Source organism: Erigeron canadensis, chromosome 2 (genome assembly GCF_010389155.1).
Source record: "Erigeron canadensis isolate Cc75 chromosome 2, C_canadensis_v1, whole genome shotgun sequence".
Lineage (NCBI taxonomy): Eukaryota > Viridiplantae > Streptophyta > Magnoliopsida > Asterales > Asteraceae > Erigeron > Erigeron canadensis.
Genome location: NC_057762.1, coordinates 42,639,041 through 42,661,205, shown reverse-complemented (window position 1 = coordinate 42,661,205; position 22,165 = coordinate 42,639,041). Strand labels below are relative to the sequence as shown.

The 22,165-nt window shown below is 31.0% G+C and overlaps 2 protein-coding genes across 4 annotated transcripts; both read left to right on the top strand.

The window, feature by feature from the left end:
* Positions 1-46: 46 nt before the first annotated feature.
* Positions 47-3,666, top strand: LOC122586828 (serine/threonine-protein kinase AFC2). 3 transcript variants are annotated; one of them, XM_043758822.1, is made up of 12 exons: positions 47-280; positions 1,006-1,192; positions 1,488-1,514; positions 1,624-1,777; positions 1,880-1,928; positions 2,025-2,139; positions 2,302-2,393; positions 2,471-2,627; positions 2,701-2,765; positions 2,846-2,943; positions 3,046-3,148; positions 3,236-3,666. In XM_043758822.1, the coding sequence occupies exons 1-12, from the start codon at positions 179-181 to the stop codon at positions 3,383-3,385; spliced, it is 1,299 nt and encodes a 432-aa protein (XP_043614757.1). In that variant the 5' UTR covers positions 47-178; the 3' UTR covers positions 3,386-3,666. The 3 variants fall into 3 exon arrangements, with proteins under 3 accessions (XP_043614757.1, XP_043614758.1, XP_043614759.1); XM_043758823.1 differs by lacking the exon at positions 1,006-1,192 and having other exon boundaries at positions 210-280; XM_043758824.1 differs by lacking the exons at positions 47-280; positions 1,006-1,192; positions 1,488-1,514; positions 1,880-1,928; positions 2,025-2,139 and having other exon boundaries at positions 1,759-1,777.
* Positions 3,667-15,548: 11,882 nt separating this feature from the next.
* Positions 15,549-21,326, top strand: LOC122588537 (quinolinate synthase, chloroplastic). The gene is made up of 7 exons (XM_043760671.1): positions 15,549-16,318; positions 17,017-17,301; positions 18,196-18,414; positions 18,504-18,683; positions 19,204-19,710; positions 20,664-20,825; positions 20,920-21,326. Exons 1-7 carry the CDS (start codon positions 15,644-15,646, stop codon positions 20,989-20,991), a joined length of 2,100 nt encoding a protein of 699 aa, XP_043616606.1. The 5' UTR covers positions 15,549-15,643; the 3' UTR covers positions 20,992-21,326.
* Positions 21,327-22,165: the final 839 nt, after the last annotated feature.

The window sequence follows — 22,165 nt, the reverse complement described above, 5'->3', positions numbered from 1 at the left end:
AATCGCTAACATTGTCTGGTCAAATATTTAGGGTTGCGTTAGGTTTTAATATCGTCCCACCAATTCATTCACAGATCTACACACAAAAAATCCAAATATCATCATCTTCAATTATTCATATATTCTCTAATTTATTCATATATAATTTAGTTTTGTATATCTATCGATTGATTAGGTTATGGAGATGGAACGTGTTACGGAGTTTCCGATGACTCAATTTGATCTTCGACCGAGAAAACGACACCGTTTGGGCTGGGATGTTCTCCCTACTCCTCCGAAGGTATAGATCTCGTTATATTTTAATTTTTTTCCTAATTTTTTCTTTTATATTTGTTGTGCTAGATTGAATTGAATTTATTTTTGTTTCTCTTATTATTATTATTATTATTATTATATCTGTGTATATATATACAGACAGAAATATAGATATAGATCTATTATGCTTAAATTCGTTTTAATCATCGTTTTTTATTTTGTTATGATTTTGCGTATGGATCTAATTGATAAATTAGTGTTTGGATTAAGGATCCAATTTCTAGTGTATTTTTGCAGCTAATTGGTTATTTTTTCCTTAAATGTTTCAATAATTACAGTTATATGTGTATATATATATATGTGAAAATTCATATATCATGTAATTATCAAGTTTGATATGCTATTGAATTTTGTTTTGTTCTAGTAATTTAATATAATAATTGTGAAGGCCGGAAGTATAAATATTTTTAGTGAGAATATTGTTTTTTTGAGAAAAATAGTTAATCTCTTTAAATTTTAGGAGGTGAAAGAGTGGAATCTGTATTATAAATTTTTTTTGAAGGATGTGGCAATTTAGAAAAAAATTGTAAAATTTTGTTTCATTGAGATAATTAATTATTTCAGTGTCATGATATATGTATGAAATTTTCAAATGTGTGATGCGTGGTTTGGTACTTTGCGTACGAAAATAAATGCATAGGAGATGAATTATGCATATTGAAAGGATACATGAATGATGCATGTGTGTAGGCTCAGGTAGGATTGTTTTTTGGACAAGAGATTGGAAATGTTACAAGCTTTGCACCTTCTCGGGCACCTTCAGACCATATTAGTTCACCCCTTGTTAAGCGTCCCCGAAACGCTTCTCCACCGTGGCGACAAGATGATAAAGATGGACATTATGTGTTTGCAATTGGAGATAATTTAACTCCTCGATGTAACTACCCTTCACCACTATCAAAACTGTTTTTTAAATCAATGATGCTGGTTATATTATAAGATATATCTAGCATCATAAATATGCATGTTGATGCTTTTCAGTAGTTTTTATTATACTATAGATTGATAGGATTCACTTTTTTTTTAAAGATTACAACCTTTACCTGCCTGCCATTTAAATGATTTTTTATTAATGTATAATGTTTTTGAATTAGTTTCATAATATTTAGTTGGTAATGTGTTTGGTACTGATTACTCTTTCGTTATCTTTCATGTTTTGATGTGATCTGCAGATAAGATTCATGGAAAAATGGGAGAAGGTTAGTACAATTCATATATTAGCTTGTCCTGAAACAAACATTTCATATCTAGTTTTGGGTTGTCTTTGGTAATGTATCAAATTATCTTAATGTTATATGTTTCATGTAGGTACATTCGGCCAAGTTTTGGAATGTTGGGACAAGGAAAGAAAGGAAATGGTTGCCATTAAAATTGTTCGTGGCATAAAGAAATATCGTGAGGCAGCAATGATAGAGATTGATGTGTTACAACAGCTTGGTAAACATGACAAGGGCGGCAATCGGTGAGTGACCAACATCATTTGTTTTGTCCTTGTGCAATGCTATATATAATTGCATCAGGGTTGTTTTATGTTTGTGTTGTTAAATTGGTTTATTCCTTGCAGTTGTGTGCAATTAAGGAACTGGTTTGACTATCGTAACCATATCTGTATTGTAAGTATATGATATGATTAATGTGGTGGATTTTTTCCCCAGATTGACAAAAGTTATAGGGTTAAGATGTTGGGTGCATTTAAATGGTCTTAACAGGTCTTTGAGAAGCTTGGACCAAGCTTATATGATTTTCTTCGCAAAAACAATTATCGTTCATTTCCAATTGACCTAGTTCGGGAGATTGGCAGACAACTCTTGGAATGTATTGCATGTGTGTAGTAATCACCTAAGCTAGTTTCTTTCATATCTACTTCTTTACAAGGCCTTTGATACATGTTAAAAACTACTCTCTGTATGCCAATAATTTGTTCTAGAAAGAAGTGCAAGTGGAAATGAATGGTCTTGCTGACTTTTTGTTTTAAATCTTTCGCAGTTATGCATGATTTGCGGCTGATACATACTGATCTGAAGCCTGAAAACATTCTTCTGGTGTCCCCCGAGTATGTGAAAGTGCCTGATTACAAGGTACGGATAAGTTGCCTTTATTTTTTATGTTGGTAATTGTGTGTGTTTCTTATTCTTGTTGTCCGTCTCTGTTTTAGGGTTCATCAAGATCACCAAAGGATAATTCTTATTCAAAAAGGGTTCCAAAATCTAGTGCAATTAAGGTGATTGACTTTGGTAGTACTACATATGATCGTCAAGATCAAAGCTACATCGTGTCTACCCGACATTATCGTGCTCCAGAAGTTATTTTAGGTAATTTTTTTTTATCAAACCTTAATCTGTGGTTAGATTTTTTCTATATTTGACCAAGCGTTGTTTCCGGCAGGTCTTGGATGGAGCTATCCATGTGATATTTGGAGTGTTGGTTGCATTCTGGTGGAGCTTTGCTCGGTAAGTTTGAATTTAATTCCACTTTAGACTTTTGGTAATTATCTTTCAAGGATCGTATCTAACCGTCTTTGTTTTTACAGGGTGAAGCCTTGTTCCAAACACATGAAAATTTGGAACATCTTGCAATGATGGAGCGTGTCCTTGGCCAGTTGCCTATGCATATGCTGAAGAAAGCAGAGTATGTGTACTTTCTGTTTTTTTTCCTTCCAGCTGTTCCGATCTATGTTGGAGTGCCTTGTATCTAACACCTTTGACTAACCATATGCTTCTTTCTATACAGTCGACATGCGGAAAAATATGTTAGAAAAGGTAGGTTGGACTGGCCTGAAGGTGCTGCCTCAAGAGATAGTATAAAGGCTGTTACCAAGTTACCTCGGCTGCAGGTATATTTTTGTGAATGACATTTTATGTTTTAGTTTTATAATTGGTGAATCAATTCTAATTTTTAACTTGTGGTTTTTGCATTGCAGAACCTGATTATGCAGCATGTTGATCATTCCGCTGGTGATCTAATTCATTTATTGCAAGGACTTTTAAAGTATGATCCTTCGGAGAGGCTCACAGCCCGGGCAGCTCTAAGGCATCCTTTCTTTACCAGGGATCATTTTAGACGATTCTAGGTGAATTTGTGGAAGTTCTAACAGCTTAACGTGGGTCAAGGGGAAAGAGATGTGATAAGCACCAATGGTGGCGGGTGCTATCGTTGTATATAGTTTTATCATTCAAAATTGTGCTCAGAGAAATTGCCCTGGCCTTCCAATAATAGGCGCTATTATCCACCACATCTGTCCATGACCCCGACATATGTACAAACCCTGGAGACTTTTAATTTTGGATAGCTGGTGTGTTGTTGTCATCTTCTATGATATTAAATAGTTCATTTGAAAGTCGTTTAGTTACAGTTGATTTTGCAAAATGAATTGGGGATTGTTGTGGACTTGTGGTTAATTTTCTAGCTTAGTATATTTATTAGAGTACATGTTAAATGTTGAACATAATATTAAATCCTTAACCACCACTCATATATCAACCTTAATAATTAAATACTACCTAACAACCGTGACGTATTAATGTGTTTAATCAAAAATTAAGACAAGAAACTACTATTTACGTGGTGATTATTAAGGTGTGTTTAGGTTTACTTTATTTTTGATGTACTTGTCAATTTTATAAGTTTTAATAGATTTGTCAATTAGAGATAAGACTAGTGTTTGGGACTTTAAATAAGTTTATATGAAGATCCACGTACGGGGTATAAATTACATATAATTCAAATACTAGAATGACAAACTAGTTACTCTATAAACATATATTTATAAATTAAGTTATGTGAAATGGACCAATCAAATTACAATCTATTTTTTTCTCCTGTTTTTCTCTTTATCTTTCATTGATAACATACAAATTTTTAAACACTTGTTTGTCACTCTACTAAAAAAATGACTTCTAGTTCACCAAAAATAAGTCATAAACTACTTTAATAAGCATATAAGCTCAAACATATAAGTTAACCCAAACATGCCCTTTAATCCTTTACATTACCCACAAGTGATTTGTTTTACTTGAGTTTAACTCAACTCTATCTTGCATATCCATTTTGGCATTAATATATGAATCGCACAATGAGACGAATCAAAATCTAAACGCCAGAAATAGCCAATGAGACATAGTTCAACTGACAACTGTCTCAAGATTAGTGTGGAGACATGAATGGTTTTTATTTACATGTCAAAGTACAAAACCTGATTGGGTCTCGTTGGCTTTTGGCATTGAAATAAAATGGTGTATAAGTTTAATGTTTTTCTAAAATAACACACCGGATAGTAAGATGACCAAGTAAATAAAAAGGCGTTATTGCAAACTACAATCACGATAAGCGTCACTACAAATTTATGATTCTCCACAGACACATGAATATGACTCATTATTTTGTAATGCAATATCCATTCTTTCAGCAACCTGAAGAGACGAATACATGCAATAGCGAGTGAAAATAACGATACAATCTTGGTACTTGTCGCATACGTTGAGAAATAGAAATTGGCCACAAATTCTGAGTGGGTCACTTTACTTAGATATGGAATCAATCATATAGGTCAAAGTAAAAATTGACAAAAAGGTAAGGAATAAGGTCCGGCCGCCCTTTCATCCATTGGTATGGTTTGTTGTGGTTCTCTAGTCCCCTACCAAAAAAAGCATTGGGTTCTAATTTCCAGATGCACGCAAGATGAAAATGGGTCAACTTTCTCCATGGAAAAAATCAATCAACCATTTACGCATGCAAATATAAGGATAACACGGAGTTTTAATGCAAATCATCTTCGACCAAGACATATTAATTAGTATACAAAGTTGTAGTGTAACACTGTTCACCACTTAATTTTGCCCCAAAGTAGGTGCAACAGCAATAGTATTTAACATGCTAAATATTATAAGCACTTTTTATAAAAAGGAAATGATTAACATGTAATTTATATGTTAAATCATCAAATTATATATTATTAAAACAACTTCACTGAAATCTTCAAAATTTGTCATAATGACTATGTTTAAATTCTTTTCTCTATCAACCATTCATAATATTTGTTACAAAATTCATTTGAAATAACAAAATTATATAAAGGAAACAAATGAATGTACAGTTTTAATTTTTGGTGTTTGGTGTCGATTTGGATTGTAAAAGTTTCCATACTTTACTAAAGATGTTAAACTCTTTTTGATAGTCAAATATTCCTTTTAACTGCTTTACTACCACTTTAATTGTTAAATGGAAGACTTTTGCATATAATATTTATATAATTACTAAAATGAATATTATTGATAATTTCAATAATATTTAAATTGAAAACAAAAGCGTGTGAAATTGAAAATAAAAGCAGATATTAAAATATGTGCGTGTGAAATTAGGAAAAAATAATCTACTTTAATGTTTATATTTTACAAAAATAGACTAATAAAAGGAAAAATATATCTTATAATATAAGCGTTAAATAAAACTAAGATGTAATTATCAATATAATTTATCATATAATAAATGGAAAAATTTATCTTATAATATATCTTATATATTAAAGTAAATTATGTTTCATTGTACGAAATAGTTGGATGCAAAGATAAATGGTTAGTGATAAATTACAAAGATCCATAATTATACAATCGATGTATTTTAATTAGTTTTTTGTATTAACTTAATATCTAACTTAGTTTATAAAACATAAACAAATATTAAGTTAGATTAAATGGATTGTGCATAATATTATAATTTAGAGGTCATGAGTTTTAATCTTTTCTTTGTCTTTTCAGTTAATTATTTAAAATTGATAAAAGCAAATGCCTACATATGTAGCTCACGTAAGAGAATGATGATGTGACAAATAAAGTGTCATATAAGCTGATAAGCACTAAAAGATATAGACTTAATTGTCAAAATATTATCAAAATACAAAACATATCATAAAATAGCACATAAGCTAACTTGACAAACAAACAAAATAGCTACATAATCTCTAAATTTTCACTCTTAGTTATATATAGAGATTTAGAGATTTAAATGTCTTAACTTAATATACCGATAACACTCGTAATGAAATTATTTACAATATAAACTATCAATCCTTAAAATAACTACAAACTCCATTTTATATCAATTACTTTTACATTAACAAAACATTGTTATCGTCATCGTCGCTGCTATTACAGTTAATATAGTCTGTCAATGAAGAAGATTATGTAATGATTATTAGAAAATTACACAACATATGATCGATAAAAACATCCGTATTAAAAATATTGCATGTACTTGTTAGTATGCCATACATATCCTCTACAGCCTTTTCTTTAGAAATTTTGAAAATCTTAAATCAACACCACCGTATTTGAATTTTAAAATATTATATTTGTAGAGCTTTGTTCATTTATATTCTTAATTTTTCATGGATCTCAAGGGCTTAATCTTAGTCATTGGATCATTTCCATCAATGGTGGAAATTAACATTTACCCCTAATTAAAAATAAAACACGGAGGGGTATATTCGTAAGTTACACTAAAAAAAAAAAGACTCTATCTTTCATTTATCTTCTTTTCTTTTTCTCCTGATCAAAACACACACACACACACTCTCTTTCTCTCTCCCTCTCTCTCTCTCTCTTGGACAGTAACCACCACCACCACCAACATATCCGACCGCCGTCGCCGCCACCACCACCACCACCACCACTAAAATCTGGATCTTCATCTCAAACCACTAGCAACAACAACAAATAAAAGATGCTGTTTTAGATATTATTAGAGTGATATTTTATGTAGTTTATGTTTTTAATATAAAAAATGGACAAACAAACCATTTTTATACATGATTTGTAGTCTTTTTCTCTTATTTTTGTTTTTTCGTATGATAAGAAGTTGTATTATTGGTTGTTGTTTAAAAATTTTATAATGAGTTTTGCCCACAAAGTGTTTGATGAAATGTCTAAGCCAAAGTGTATGTACTAAATCAAATTTCGAATATGAAAGTGTATGCTAAAAATCATTTTTGATTTTATATATGATTTGTTTAAGGAAGCCATTTGTTTTAACTAAAATAAAATCATATATGATTTTGTATATGTTTTCCCCAATGCATACGTATAATCATTCTTATGGATAATTCAAAAATGATTTTGTATAAGTCTGAATATGGATAATTCACACTATGTTTAAAATCATATATGATTTCAAACGGTTATATTTTTATGCAACTTATTTTGATTTTGATTCGATGTAATATACAAAATCATAAATGAGTTTCTAAAGTTTTCCTCTAATGTATGTGTAAAATCATTTTTGATTTTGCATAGATTTTCTAAATGATGCATAAAATCATTTTTGATTTCGTATTTTTTTTTATGAATGAGATGGAAGTTACCTAAATGTCCTACACAAAATCATATATGATTTGGTATACTTGGTTGACTAATTACGACTAAAATCATATATGATTTTGAATAGGATTAATGATATCGAACTAATTTTTTTTGTCTATATTTATAAATAAAATCATATATGATTTTGTATATGTTTTCCCAATGCATACATAAAATCATTTTTGATTTTGAATATCACAGTTCATGCTTGAAATCATTTTTTAATTTTATATGAGTTTCTTTGTATGTAACTCATTTTAAATCTATGTTTTACTTTTTATTTTTTTTTTGTTTTTTACAGTCTCTTAAAATTAAAGTGCGGTGGTAGTGTTGAGTATATATCCTCAACAGTTGACCTAATTAAGAAAATACATAATGGTTGTGCTAAAAGCCCAAAATATATAAGCCCAATCTTTTATTAAAAAAATATATACAAAATCATTTTTGATTTAAATACTAAACTAAATAAGCCGTTAGGCTAACTTTACGACTTCAAACCATAAAGCCTTAAGCGTACCGTATGCACCTGTCCCCCTCCTGTAGGCTTTAGCATTTTAGGGTTGAACATTTAGGGTTTTATAATGTAACTTTCCCCTCGGGTTTTACTTTGTAGCTTAGGGTTTATGGTTTGAAGTCGTATGGTTAGCCTAACAGCTAACCCGGCTAACCCTACGACTTCAAACCATAAACCCTTAAGCGTACCGTATGCACCCGTCCCCTCTTGTAGGCTTTAGCATTTTAGGGTTGAACATTTAGGGTTTTAGAATGTAACTTTCCCTTCGGGTTTTACTTTTTAGCTTAGGGTTTAGGGTTTGAAGTCATAGGGTTAGCCGTTAGGCTAACTCTACGACTTCAAACCATAAACCCTTAAGCGTACCGTATGCACCCGTCCCCCTCCTGTAGGCTTTAGCATTTTAGGGTTGAGCATTTAGGGTTTTAGAATGTAACTTTTCCCTCGGGTTTTACTTTGTAGCTTAGGGTTTAGGGTTTGAAGTCGTAGGGTTAGCCCACTTTAAACCAAAAACCCCTAAGCGTACCATATACATTTGTCCCCCTCTTGTAGGTTTTAGCATTTTTGTTTTTTATATGATAAGAAGTTGTATATTTGGTTTTTGTTGTTTAAAATTTTTATATGAGTTTTGCCCACAAAGTATTTGATGAAATGTCTAAACTAAAATATATGTACTAAATCAAATTTGATTATATATGTATTTACTGATTGTACAGTCAATCATATACTTGATTGTACATATATCTATTCTAAAATATGAATTTGTTAAATTTGTGTTTTGTAACTTTGTTTGTGCAATCAAATTTGATTATGTATTGAGTTTGTAGTTACTTGTGTGTTTGTGACTATATGTCTATAATCAAATTTGATTATGTGTTGATATTTTAGTGATTTATATTTTTGCAACTTTATGTCTAGAATCGAATTTGATTATATATAGAGATTTTAGAGATTTTGATTTTGTAACTTTGTTTGGACAATCAAATTTGATTTTGTATTGAGTTTATAGTTAATTTGATTTTGTGACTATATGTCTAGAATTAAATTTGATTATATGTATTGATATTTTGATTTTGTAACTTTGATTTTGTGACTATATGCCTACAATCAAATTTGATCATGTGTTGATATATTTTGGGATTTCAGTTTTTACAACTTTATGTATAGAATCAAAGTTGATTATGTATAGAAAATTTAGACAAAACAAATGAGCTCCATATCAAGAAACCTATTCAATATCAAATTTAATTTTATGCATATGGTGTCAAAGTTATACAAAATCAAATTTGATTTTATGCATACATTTAAACAAAACAAATTTAGCTCATACCAAACAACCTACAAAAAATCAAAATTGATTTTACGCATACGGTTTCAAAAACCTATACAAAATCAAATTTGATTTTGAATAGGTTTAATGATACCGAACTCATTTCTTTTGTCTAGATGTATGAATAAAATCAAATATGATTTCGTATGGGTATTTCACACTATATGCTTAAAATCATTTTTGTTTTTTAAATGGGTTTCTTGGTATGTAACTCATTTTGTTTTGTCTCCATGTGCTATACAAAATCATATATGATTTTGTATAGCTTTTCCCCAATGTATGCGTAAAATCATTTTTGATTTTGAATAGTTGATTTTGAATAGGTTATCAGACTTTATGAGTAAAATCAAAAATGATTTTGAATAAATTTCTTTTTAAGGAAGCCATTTGGTTGACTCAATGTGCTACACAAAATCATATATGATTTTGTATACGAGTATTTTCTTGACAATGTATGCGTAAAATCATATATGATATTGTATACGCTTTTCACACTATATGCATAAAATCAAAATTGATTTTAAATAGGTTTATTTGTATAGAACTCATTTGTATTGTCTCAAAATACGTAAAATCATATATGATTTTTGATAAATTTTTCATAGTGTATGCTTAAAATCAACTTTGATTTTGAATAAGTTTATTTGTACGGAAACATATACAAAATCATATACGATTTTGAATATGTTTAATGATACCGAACTCACTTTTTTTTATCTAGATGAATGAATAAAATCATATATGATTTTGTATAGGGTTTTGACACTCTATGCGTAAAATCATTTTTGATTTTAAATGATTTTTTTTGTATGGAACTCATTTGGTTTTGTCTCAATGTGTTATAAAAAATCATATATGATTTTGTATATGTTTTCTCCAATGTATGCGTAAAATCATTTTTGATTTTGAATAGGTTTTGTCACAATGTATTGCGTAAAATCATTTTTGATTTTGAATAATTCATTATATATAGGATTTTCACACTGTAAGAGTAAAATCAAATATGATTCTAGGCATAAGAACACAAGTAACTAAAACCTCAATACAAAATCAAATTTGATTGTACAAAACAAATTTACAAAACACAAATTTATAGAATCTATATACAAAATCAAATATGATTTTACACATACAGTTACAAAAACAGAAATTTCTATAATCTCTATACATAATAAACTATGATTATGAACATAAAAGTAATCAATAACAAATAACAAATCGAATTTGATGTTACTCATACATTTCCACAAAACAAATGGAGTTTATATCCACAAACCTATACACCAATTTAATACAGAATCATAAAGTTGATTAAATCATATTATCAAACATTGATTTAAACATTTCATCAAACACCTTGTGCAATACTCAATCAAATGTGATTTGATATTAAATCATATATAATAAACTTTGGTTCAGACATTTCATCAAACACCTTGTATGCAATATTGTACCAAACAACAAAGTCAATTGAATAATTAATAAAATTTAACAAGTGCAAATGTTAGAATAAATCTAATCACATATTATCAAATTACATTTGATTATCACCTGAGAAAATTCAAATTTACATAACAAAAAGTCGTAATGTTCGTATTCAATACATCCTTCAATGATATTAACTTCTCAAGATCCATTGATGATGACTGATGAAGATGATGATGGCGACGGAAATGATGGTTGTGCCATTTCGATTGGAACGCGAAGGTGACCTAAACACGATGAGGGTAGTGGTGGTGGTGGTGATTTCCCAAGAGGGGGAGTGAGAGAGAAAGAGAGATCTGTGTGTGTGTGTTTGGAACTAGAAAGGAAAAAAGTGGGAGAATGTGTCAAATGACAAAAATACCCTTCTGTGTTTTTTTTTTAAATTTGAATGAGTCGTAGATCTATTTTGATCCAAGGGCTGAAATTTAGCCTTTGGGTTTCACCAAAATTTGTGTTTTCACATGAATACAACTCATATAATTATAATAATTAATTATAATTTTTATATTATATTGTATGCCAAATAAAAGATAATGATAACATGGATCAGAGTTAATACCCAAAATGGTGTAAATGGAAAACATATTTACCAAAATGGTGTAGTTTAAAAAATATTTACCAAAGAGGCGTTTTCTCAAAAAAATATTTATCAAAATGGTGTTTTTTATTACTTTTGTAGCATTTTTACCTAAACATTACGTTGTACTTGTTTTATCAAATCTACCAAATTATTGAAACTTAAAACTCATGATATCTCATAACATTACAATGCCAATACAGGAGAGTATAAGCATAGATCTTAAATAAAAAAGTACCACATACATATAAAAATTCTTAGTTTCATTCAAAACGCATGATTTAGCAATACCAAGTATGTGAACAAATATCAAGCAAATGAAACATTTACAAAGATGAAGACAAATCTACTTGATCATTAAAACTTAAAAGCTCATGAATTTTTATAAAATTACAAAGCCGATACAAGAGAATATAATCATATATTTTAAATAGAAAAAGTAACAATTACATATAAAAATCGTTAGTTCCATTTGCTTCAATTTTTGTAAACGTTCCATTTGCTTGATTTTGTTCATATACATAGTATTGTTTAATAATGGTGATAACTTCTATATTGCGTTTTGAATGAAACCAATGATTTTTATATGTATGTGGTACTTTTTATATAAGATTTATGCTTATACTCTCTTGTATTAACATTAATAAAAAACACCATTTTGGTAAATATTTATTAAGAAAACAACTCTTTGGTAAATATTTTTTAAACTACACCATTTTGGTAAATATATTTTCCATTTATACCATTTTGGATATTAACTTCATGGATCACGACATTATATAAATTGCATTAAATAAAACAAATAATGGAATATAATGACAGCTAAGCTAAAATCCTATATGGTAATCATTCATAAATGCCTACTAAGCCCAAAATATCCTCTCTTAAATCTTAATTATATAATAACTAGCAAATCAACCCGGGTTAACTAATAAAAGCTTTGCAAATAAACCAAATGATACCCGGGTAACTTTAAAATATATTGTTATATTAAAATGTATAAAAAACAACTTTAAATAAGTTGAAAGTTGTGATAAATTATTATGTAAAAAACGAAACTAAACGGAAACAATAGTATTGTAGTTGTGGACACACGTTAAAACACATTTGGTTGACAAAAACAAAAACAAAAACGTTGTCTAGAAAGAAAAAAAAAACACCATAGTTTTCAGTCTATTATAACAAAAAAAATAGGGTGATTAAAACTTACATAATAATGTGGACATTTAATAAAAATCTATATTGACGATACATATTTAAGAAAATAATATTTTGAATTTTAAATAAAAAAATATGATGATGCTAATTAAATTAAAAGGATGTGTAGTAATACAATTTTTATAAAATCTTAATCAACCAGGATGCAATCCGAGAAGTTACAAATATATTTCGTTATAATAAATACAAAAATAAAATTTGTTATAAGAGGCAGACATTGATCCTAACATTATCAAATATTGAATTCAATAATGAACAAAATATCATAACTATAAATTTGTAATTAATAAAAATTGTTATAGGTGGACATTAATTAGACTATACAAGCTTCAAATTATAATAAATTTCGTTAGACGAAAAGAAAAACATGGGTAGTTTTAGAATTTCATCTTCTTTCATTAGAGATGCGATTCGATATACTTCTGACGACTTTTTAAATTTCGTTTTTTTTTCATCACGTTCATCTTACACATGTGTAAGTTGTACTTACCCATGGGCAAGTTGTACTTACCCTTGTACTTACCCATGGGTAGGTTGTACTTACGCATGAGCAGGTTATACAACTCACTACTTCCAGGTCTTTCCTACACATGTGTAGGTTGTACTTACACATGTGTAGGATGAACGTGATGAAAAAAAACGAAATTTAAAAAGTCGTCAAAAGTATATCGAATCGCATCTCTAATGAAAGAGGACGAAATTTCAAGACTACCCATGCTTTTTTTTTCCGTCTAACGATGTACGGTTTGTGAGATAAAAGTTTTTTAATAATTTAGATATTTTTTGATTTAATAAAATGAGAGAGAAAGAGAGTGCTGACCAACTTTCTAATAATGAAAAACATGCCCTTCCTGATCTTGATGAATGGAGGGCTGAGATTGGTTCTCGCGTTCTTTTTTTTTAGTGGTTCTCAAAATAACTCACCCTATAGAAGATATCCTTAATTTTAGTTTATAAATATTTTATCAAAACTTAAGTGGAAATTTTAAACTATGATGACTAAATAAAGAAAATGTTAGATTAGAATAATTATATTTTTGTAATGTGATATCATCTTTAATTATATAGAATTTAGGAAAGAATTACAATATAACACATATAATTTTTTGTTTTAGAAACAATCTTCCATTATTAATAATAGAAATAGAGATAAAAGAGAAGAGATGTATACAACAATGTAAGTATTTTAGTTTTGATCCTTAGGTATGCAGTACCATATATACTTATAACATACATGCAGGGAAGAAAAAACAGAGGAATCCGTACACACATAAGACGTGACAATTTCCAACGGATCACGTGAACGTTTTACTCTAAAGTTTTTTTGTTTAACTTAATCTTAAATATCTCTATTTTAATCTTAAGATACATACATAACTTTTAACGTCTTATTCTAGGTCTATTGGCAATTTGGCATCTTCTCTATCACAAATGTTTTATGGACTACCTTAAAAGCTTTTTGTTAAAATTAGTTTATCGTGGGATCTATTCATAAGTGAACCGTTTAGTTGGATACATTTGATCAAGAGATATGTACTACATATAGTCTCTTGCCCTCTTGGAAGCAAAGGAGCGTATGAACATATGATTCCTCTGTCAATCTAATTATGTTGTAAAATTTAAATAGATCATCATTAGGTTAGACTCGCATTACTCAATCTAATTTGAAACCAAACTTAAAAATAATTAAATTAAGACTGTATTTTTGACTTATTGCGCTACAACCTGTTAACCTCACCAACCTAATTTATTTAAAGTTGGGTTAACAAGTTGACTAGTCAACCCGAAAATATTATAACCTTATATAAAATTTATCTAAAAAGTTGATCCATCGACTCATCAACTTATCAACTCGTTAACTTGTTGACTTGATGCCAACCTATTTGGCTTAAAACAAACCAAAAACAGTCAAACCACTGATTTATTAAACCATTTTGAGATATGCATCCGAGTCTACCGATTCGAACTTGACCGAATTGACAAACCTAATTAGTTTTAAAAATTTTATTCAATGAAAGGGTGTTTAGCTTACTTATATTAGTTTTGTAACTTTGTTTATCTTTTATAAGCTCAAGTTTTATGGTTTATTTTCAATTTATAAAATTAGTTCACTAACCACTTGGTGGCCACCTAGGGCCTTCTTTAGGAGTTTTGAGGAGGGGATGTTGACTTAGAGATTAGAGGTAGAATCTTGATTCCTGATGGTCACGGACATTTACCTCTTCAGATGCGTGCGGGATGTGTTATCACAACCTTGGTCTCCAAGAGTGCCTTCGGGTTCCAATCTTTAGCATAATGTTTGCTTGGATTTCATTGTTAGTGTTCGATCCACTAACTAATCAACACATTGTTTAATAATAATGATAATAATAATAATAATAAAGTTCATTAAACTCGTAAATAATTTTTGGAAAATGATTAATGCTTCTAAAAATTATTTTAATAATGCTCCTAAAAACTTTAAAACATGACAAATGTTATCCACTATATTTATTTCTTAACCTCACCCCTGATTTTACCACATGTTTTAACCTAATATTTTAGAGTATTTTTAGGCTATTATTTTAAGAGTAATAATTTTTTTTATTAAATTTTAAGTTTATCATAAAAAATAAATTTTAGAAAAAAAGGTTGAAATTTAACTATTCTAAGTTGAAATAACTATCCATAAAATAAACCGAGAAACCAAATACCAATAAGTAGTGATATACAAACAATATTCAATTATTTGGCGGGTTAATTAGAAATATAAAAACACATGGTTTGCTTACAACCCCGTCCTCGTTCATTCATTCATTCCTTCATATCTCTCACCACTTTCTCTCCACACGGCGGCGGTACCCCTTTTCCGATCAATGGCCGCCACTTTCTCTCCCGCCTTCCACACCATCCTCCCAAACCCTAACCCTGTTTCCAAACACCCCCTTTCATTTCTCCTTTCCCCCAAACCCAAACCCTATCTAAACCTTTCCACAAACACCAGATCTCCTCCCCTTCCACCGTCCGCCGTCACCGTCACGCCGTCTTCCCTCACCTCCGACCACCACTCACCACCTCTCCAAAACCTCTTATTCGAATTCACTTCCGTTTCCGACCCGATTGATCGTTTAAAGCTGCTTCTAAATTACGCTAACCGCCTTCCGAAACTCGATGATTCGATGAAAGTGAATTCAAACCGCGTGATGGGATGTACGGCACAAGTATGGTTAGTTGTGAAAATGAATTCGAATGGAACGATGTCGTTTTTAGCCGATAGTGATTCCGAGATTACTAAAGGGTTCTGTGCTTGTTTGATTTCGGTATTAGACGGTTCGAAACCGGAGGAAGTGTTGGCCGTGAAACCGGACGATTTGGGGGAATTGTATGTGGATTCGAGGGTGAATACTTGGCATAATGTGTTGATTAGTATGCAGAAAAAGACTAAAGCTATTTTGGCTGAGAAACAGGGGAAGAGTTTCGGTGACCCTTTTCCGTCTTTGGTTATTACGTCTGACGGTATTTCCGCGAAAGGAAGCTTTGCAGAAGCGCAGGTTAGGGTTTTAGACCATGTTTTTTGTGTTAATTGATGTGACAGGTTTTGATGGTTTGTTAGTTATATGTTTGTACTTATATTATTTGTTGGTAGATATGACTATAAATAGAAATATTAAGTTTTGGAGCTATATACAATGATTAGGATAGTGGTTTTCTAATTTTGTATAGTTATTCATACATATTTGTCATATCAGATCAGGATATATATAACTAGTAATATTGTTTTTCAATCTTTTGAACTATGCTATTTTTATTGCAGTGTTTTATTTTTGCATAAAGCGAGGTACTTTTTTTTGTTATGATTTAGTAGTTATACTCTTTTTAGTACACTGGAGTTGTATAAAGGTGGATTTTTTTGTCCGGTTGGAATCATTGTGCTAACAATAGTTCGTTTACAGAAAAAATCTCAACTTTAATATATAATGTTGATTTTTTATATAAAATTAAAAAATGTCAGATATATCTATAAGTTAAAGATTGTGTAAAAATGTTAAATTTATTGGTTGTTACAGAATGGCCCAAATGGAACACAAAGCTGTCGTTAACGTTAAATCACTTGGAATCTTTGCATGTCTAAAACAAGTACAATCACAAAAACTGGATAACCCATAAGTTTTGCTAAATCACGTCTTCTTCTCTGATTTATATTATGTTTTAAGTACTGAAGTACTAATTTTAGTTTCTGTATTTTCAGGCAAGGTTTTTGTTTCCTGATGATGAAAAGGTTCAAGAGCTTGCCAGTTTGCTTAAGGAAAAGCAAATTGGGGTTGTTGCACATTTTTACATGGATCCAGAGGTGCAAGGTGTTCTAACTTCTGCACAGAAGCTTTGGCCTCACATTCATATCTCTGACTCGTTGGTAATGGCAGACAGTGCTGTTAGCATGGCCAAAGCCGGATGCAAATTCATTACTGTTTTAGGGGTAGATTTTATGTCAGAGAATGTTCGTGCAATTCTTGATCAGGCATGTTTCCCCGAGGTAATCATCATTTTACAACCTTCTATTATGTAGTTTGTTCAATTTTAATTTTGTGCGTTCATGATAGAGGTGAGGAATTGTACATCAATTAAACTATAAATGCCACAATAAACGACTAGTAATGTTACTCAAATAAATTCAGAAATAATATGGTTAGTTATAGGAAGGTTTGTAGCGTTGCAAGTCATATTGTTTAATCATTCTGAGCTTAGAGAATTTTGTTTTTCCGCTTATTTTTCAACCTTGTGAATGACCATTGAGCTAGGAAGCAATCATTTCTTTTTGCATGATTACTTTCTGTTTTAGCCGCAATGTCTGGCCTTTGGCCAACGCCCAACAGTATCTGTGCAAATATACTGACACACAAACTTGAATCGGAGAAATTGTTCGTAAAAAGAACGACACATTGCAGGATTACCAATATATATACTATATATCAGTGTAATCTTATATAATTTAGAAGATAAATCGTGTCATTAGTTCTTAAATTTTAGGTATGTTTAAGATATTATGCAATTATGCACCTATTTAAAAGGTTGAATTCTTTTTAAACCTTTAAACTACATGTTTGATAAAATAATGTAAACTTTAGGCTTTCTCATTTGCCTGGTGTTCTACTTTGGCATCTAAGAACTGTATTTTATTAAATGTCAAACTTTGTAAAGTGTACTGCAAAATCATTGTTTTGGACAGTAAATCTAGCTTAGGAAAAACTTACGTAATGATTTCTTGATGACCTGATAATACATTAATATAGTAGCTGAATGACAAATAAAATGTCTAAATCTATTCATCATTTCATTCAAGACAAGACTTCTGCTTTCATTATCTAATGTAATATATGTTGCTTCTTTTTTCTTCATGCAACTGGTGACCGAAATGGGTCTTTTCCAGGTTGGTGTGTACCGGATGTCTGATGAACAGATTAGCTGTTCACTTGCTGTTGCTGCATCCAGTCCTGCGTATATAGATTATCTCTCTGAAGCTTCTATCACTTCTCCTTCCTTGCATGTTGTCTACATAAATACCTCATTAGAAACGAAAGCTCATGCACATGAACTTGTGCCTACTATAACATGTACTTCTTCAAATGTTGTGCAAACCATTTTGCAGGTTCTTATTCATTCTCTTTTGGGCAGCGAAACTTTTCCAATTTGCATCTTTTATTTTACTAAATGCAAGCCTTAATGTGGCTGTTTCAGGCCTTTGCTGAAGTGCCTAACTTGAATGTGTGGTATGGTCCTGATTCCTACATGGGTGCAAATATCATGGAATTGTTTCAGCAAATGAAATTGATGACAGATGAAGAAATAGCCAAGATACATCCGGATCATACTAGAAACTCAATTAAGGCACTGATACCCAGGCTCCGTTATTTTCAGGTAATCCAATGCTACAGTCGTTTAATACTTTTTTTCCTGATATTTGCTAGTGTAATATATAGATTGATATACTGATCAGCAGTTAATAAATTTTATAAGAGTTGGGAAAGGTAATGGTAGAAAAATCTGGGTTTTGTTTACTCATAGAGGTGATAATCTTCATCCATTGGTTTATGAATTACTTGACTTTGATTAGTTCTAATCTTAAATGGGTCGAATAGAGAAATTTTGCAAGTAACGGAATACGGAATGGGCTGAACGGGATAAAATTTGCCCAAAGTGCTCTTTTTTTAGCACATACCTCCTACTTGTTCTATTAAAAGGTTTTAAGCTTTTTATATTTGGAATTTCTAGCATGAGTGATTTTTCGTCTTCCTATTCTCCTTTGTGTTAAAATTAATAAATGAAACCCAAAGCTAGTGGGATCAGTCAGCTCGCAAAGCTGTCTGGATACCTAGGTTAATCCAAGAAATTTAATAAATGAATAGCTAACATTTGTTCCACAATTATGTGTTGTCAGGAAGGAACATGCATTGTTCATCATCTCTTTGGGCATGAAGTTGTAGAGAGAATTAATGACATGTATTGTGATGCATTTCTTACTGCCCACTTTGAGGTCCCTGGTGAAATGTTCTCGTTGGCCATGGAAGCTAAAAGAAGAGGAATGGGGGTGGTAGGTTCCACCCAAAACATATTAGATTTTATAAAGAATAGGGTACAAGAGGCTTTGGATAGAAACGTTGATGACCATCTTCAGTTTATATTGGGGACTGAATCGGGAATGGTGACCTCAATTGTTGCAGCTGTTAGGAATTTGTTATGTTCTTCCGAATCTTCTTCCAGGGAAGGAAAAGTTACGGTTGAAATAGTTTTTCCAGTGTCTTCGGATTCAGTGTCAACCACTTCACAAAACTCATCTTCGGGGCTAGGATTGGGTAATGATATGAATGTCTCTGTAATACCAGGGGTCGCTAGTGGCGAGGGCTGTTCTCTTCACGGTGGCTGTGCATCCTGTCCATATATGAAGGTGAGTTGTTTTTTTAATTTCTATGGTTGTTACTAGAGGTGGTCAAAGTGGAACGGTATGTGTCTTGTAAGAGTTGGGTGACGGGTCCAAACATGCTTGGGTTCAAATGACTTGGTGTCTGAACAGGCAGTATATCATAGAGATTCAAATGGTTTGGGTCAAGTTGTGTCAATCCTAACACTTTTTTGGTGTTTTTCAATGGGGATCTGTTTAAAATGCATGCTAGATAAGAAACAAAATTTCTTAAACTGTGAAAATAAGAACCTAGCCTTCTTAATTAAGCTTATGAAGTTGTAAGCATTTGACGACACTTTGGGCATCTTAATAAAAGGGTAAGTGGCCGGGCACCCCTTAGTCTCGTGAAGGAAATTTTCCTTCCAGTCTAGGAACCCTGCAATCTGGACTGCCGGTGAGTATGCTGTCCCAAAACCCACTGGATAATAGGCAAGAAATCCGGCTGAGACTAAGAATCGAACCTGCACCACTATTGGCTTCCTCAGTGGGCCCTAAGTGTTTGCACACACAGGTGGCTAACTCACCTAAGTGAGTTGGTTACACTTTGGGCATCTTCAATCTGGTCGACCTGTTTTCTTTTTGATTGAGTTTTTTGATGTCACTTTGGGCATCTTTCAATCTGGTTGAGCCTTTTTTTTTTTGTTAATTGAGTTTTACAAATTTACGTATTTGACTAGTTAAGTAGTTTTAGAGAACTGTATTATTATCATTATTATTTTTATTAATATTATTGTTATAGTTCTTTCAATACCTTGTACTTTAGAACATTGGCTAACTACTCCAGTAATATGTGAACAATCATTTTTTTGCCTTTTTTTTTCCCGAGCTTCATCAAGCATCCTCAAATTGAGCTTAATTTTCATCATTTATGTCCCCATCATCTATATTTTATAGGTCTAAATGGACTTCTCTTTTTTTCTTTTTCTTATGTTGTACAGATGAACTCTCTTACTTCACTCCTGAAAGTGTGTGGCAGCCTACCGCTGGGTAAAGATGGTCTTACTCGGTATGAAGCTGGACGATTTAGTTTGCGTACTCCAAAAGGAAATTCAATAGCAGATGTAGGTTGTGAGCCGATTCTACATATGAGACATTATCAGGTCAGTTTCCATAATACTTCTCTTTTAGCTAGTTAAAAAATGAAGAATCAAAGAAAGTTGTGCGGGTTACTTACATCTGTTTCATCTTTATTAGGCGACTAAAAAACTGCCAGAGAAGCTCATCAATCAGATTCTTGGTGCCGGTAATAATGGAAGAGCCTCGTAATTTAGTACAATAGGGCGCCAAAGGTTTGGAGTCATCTGCTTTATCATAGTGAGGGATTCGAACTTGTCAGCCATAAAAATGGCAAATTATGTAGGGAGGAAGAAAGGGAGGGAGAGAGATAAAAAAAGCTAATTTGGAGAAAAGTTCCATTATACAAAGATGTGTACAACAAATTTTTCTAGTGTCTGTCTGTCTGCCCCTGTTGTATCATTTTCCATAACTTAATGGCCTTATTTTTACTAGCAGCAGCTTATATACATAAAAAGCAGGCTACAGAATCAGCAATTTTTGTCCGTGATGAATTTTTATGAGTGGATGTTTAAATGTTTAATGAAGGGTGATGTTCCTGTTCTCTTTGTATGACTTTCTATCGAAGATGACGGGAAATAAAATTGATTTTTTGTTATTATCTTGGTAAAGAAATGTAATACTTTATTCATTCATGAACAAGATAAATTAAAATTCTTTTACAGATATCGGTGAACACGTTTTTATATAGTTGTTTTTAACTTATAAACAACTATGATTTACACAATTACACACATAAAATACAAACTATATAAGTAGAAATCTGCTTTTTACGTAACAACTCATCGAATTTAACTTTTACTTTCTAAATCGAGTAACATCTTTTTGACTACGTTTCATTTTTACTTTCTTTCAAATTAAAATTTAAAAAGAATTACCAATGGTGTTAATGGTCATTGGTAATGTATTTATAGACTTATAGTTGGGGTTCCCACCATGATTTTAAATTTAAAAAAAATATTTTAGAATATTTTCGTGAATGACTTAAGTTTTATGATAAATATTCGAGTTTTAAAAAAAAGGTGGTCACTGATATAATATTTGTTTTTTTTTTTTAAACGTCAAATCTTAAATTATAACTAGGTGGATACATGTGCGTTGCGATGGTATGGGAGCGGCAGTGTGATGGTGGTGGCGACAGCAACAACGAGTGGTATATGTAATTGGTGTTAAAAAAGATAATGTAATTATTACTCATGAGTTTAGAATTAAGAGATAAATGGTATTAAATACATAAAAGTATAAGTATATGGGTTAATTTATTAAAAAAAAGCCTTTTGAAAAGGGAATAATAATTTTCAACCTTCCTAAATCATATCCAATATGAATTAAATAGATTTTTCTATCTAATTACAAATTACTAAGA

Bases quoted from the DNA above. Each gene is read 5' to 3' on its own strand.
- LOC122588537 (XM_043760671.1), top strand. From the start codon at position 15,644: ATGGCCGCCACTTTCTCTCCCGCCTTCCACACCATCCTCCCAAACCCT. The intron at 18,415-18,503 runs GTTCTTATTCAT...TGGCTGTTTCAG, and splicing joins TTGTGCAAACCATTTTGCAG to GCCTTTGCTGAAGTGCCTAA. The intron at 19,711-20,663 runs GTGAGTTGTTTT...TATGTTGTACAG, and splicing joins CATCCTGTCCATATATGAAG to ATGAACTCTCTTACTTCACT.
- LOC122586828 (XM_043758822.1), top strand. From the start codon at position 179: ATGGAGATGGAACGTGTTACGGAGTTTCCGATGACTCAATTTGATCTT. The intron at 1,515-1,623 runs GTTAGTACAATT...TGTTTCATGTAG, and splicing joins TCATGGAAAAATGGGAGAAG to GTACATTCGGCCAAGTTTTG. The intron at 3,149-3,235 runs GTATATTTTTGT...TTTGCATTGCAG, and splicing joins CCAAGTTACCTCGGCTGCAG to AACCTGATTATGCAGCATGT.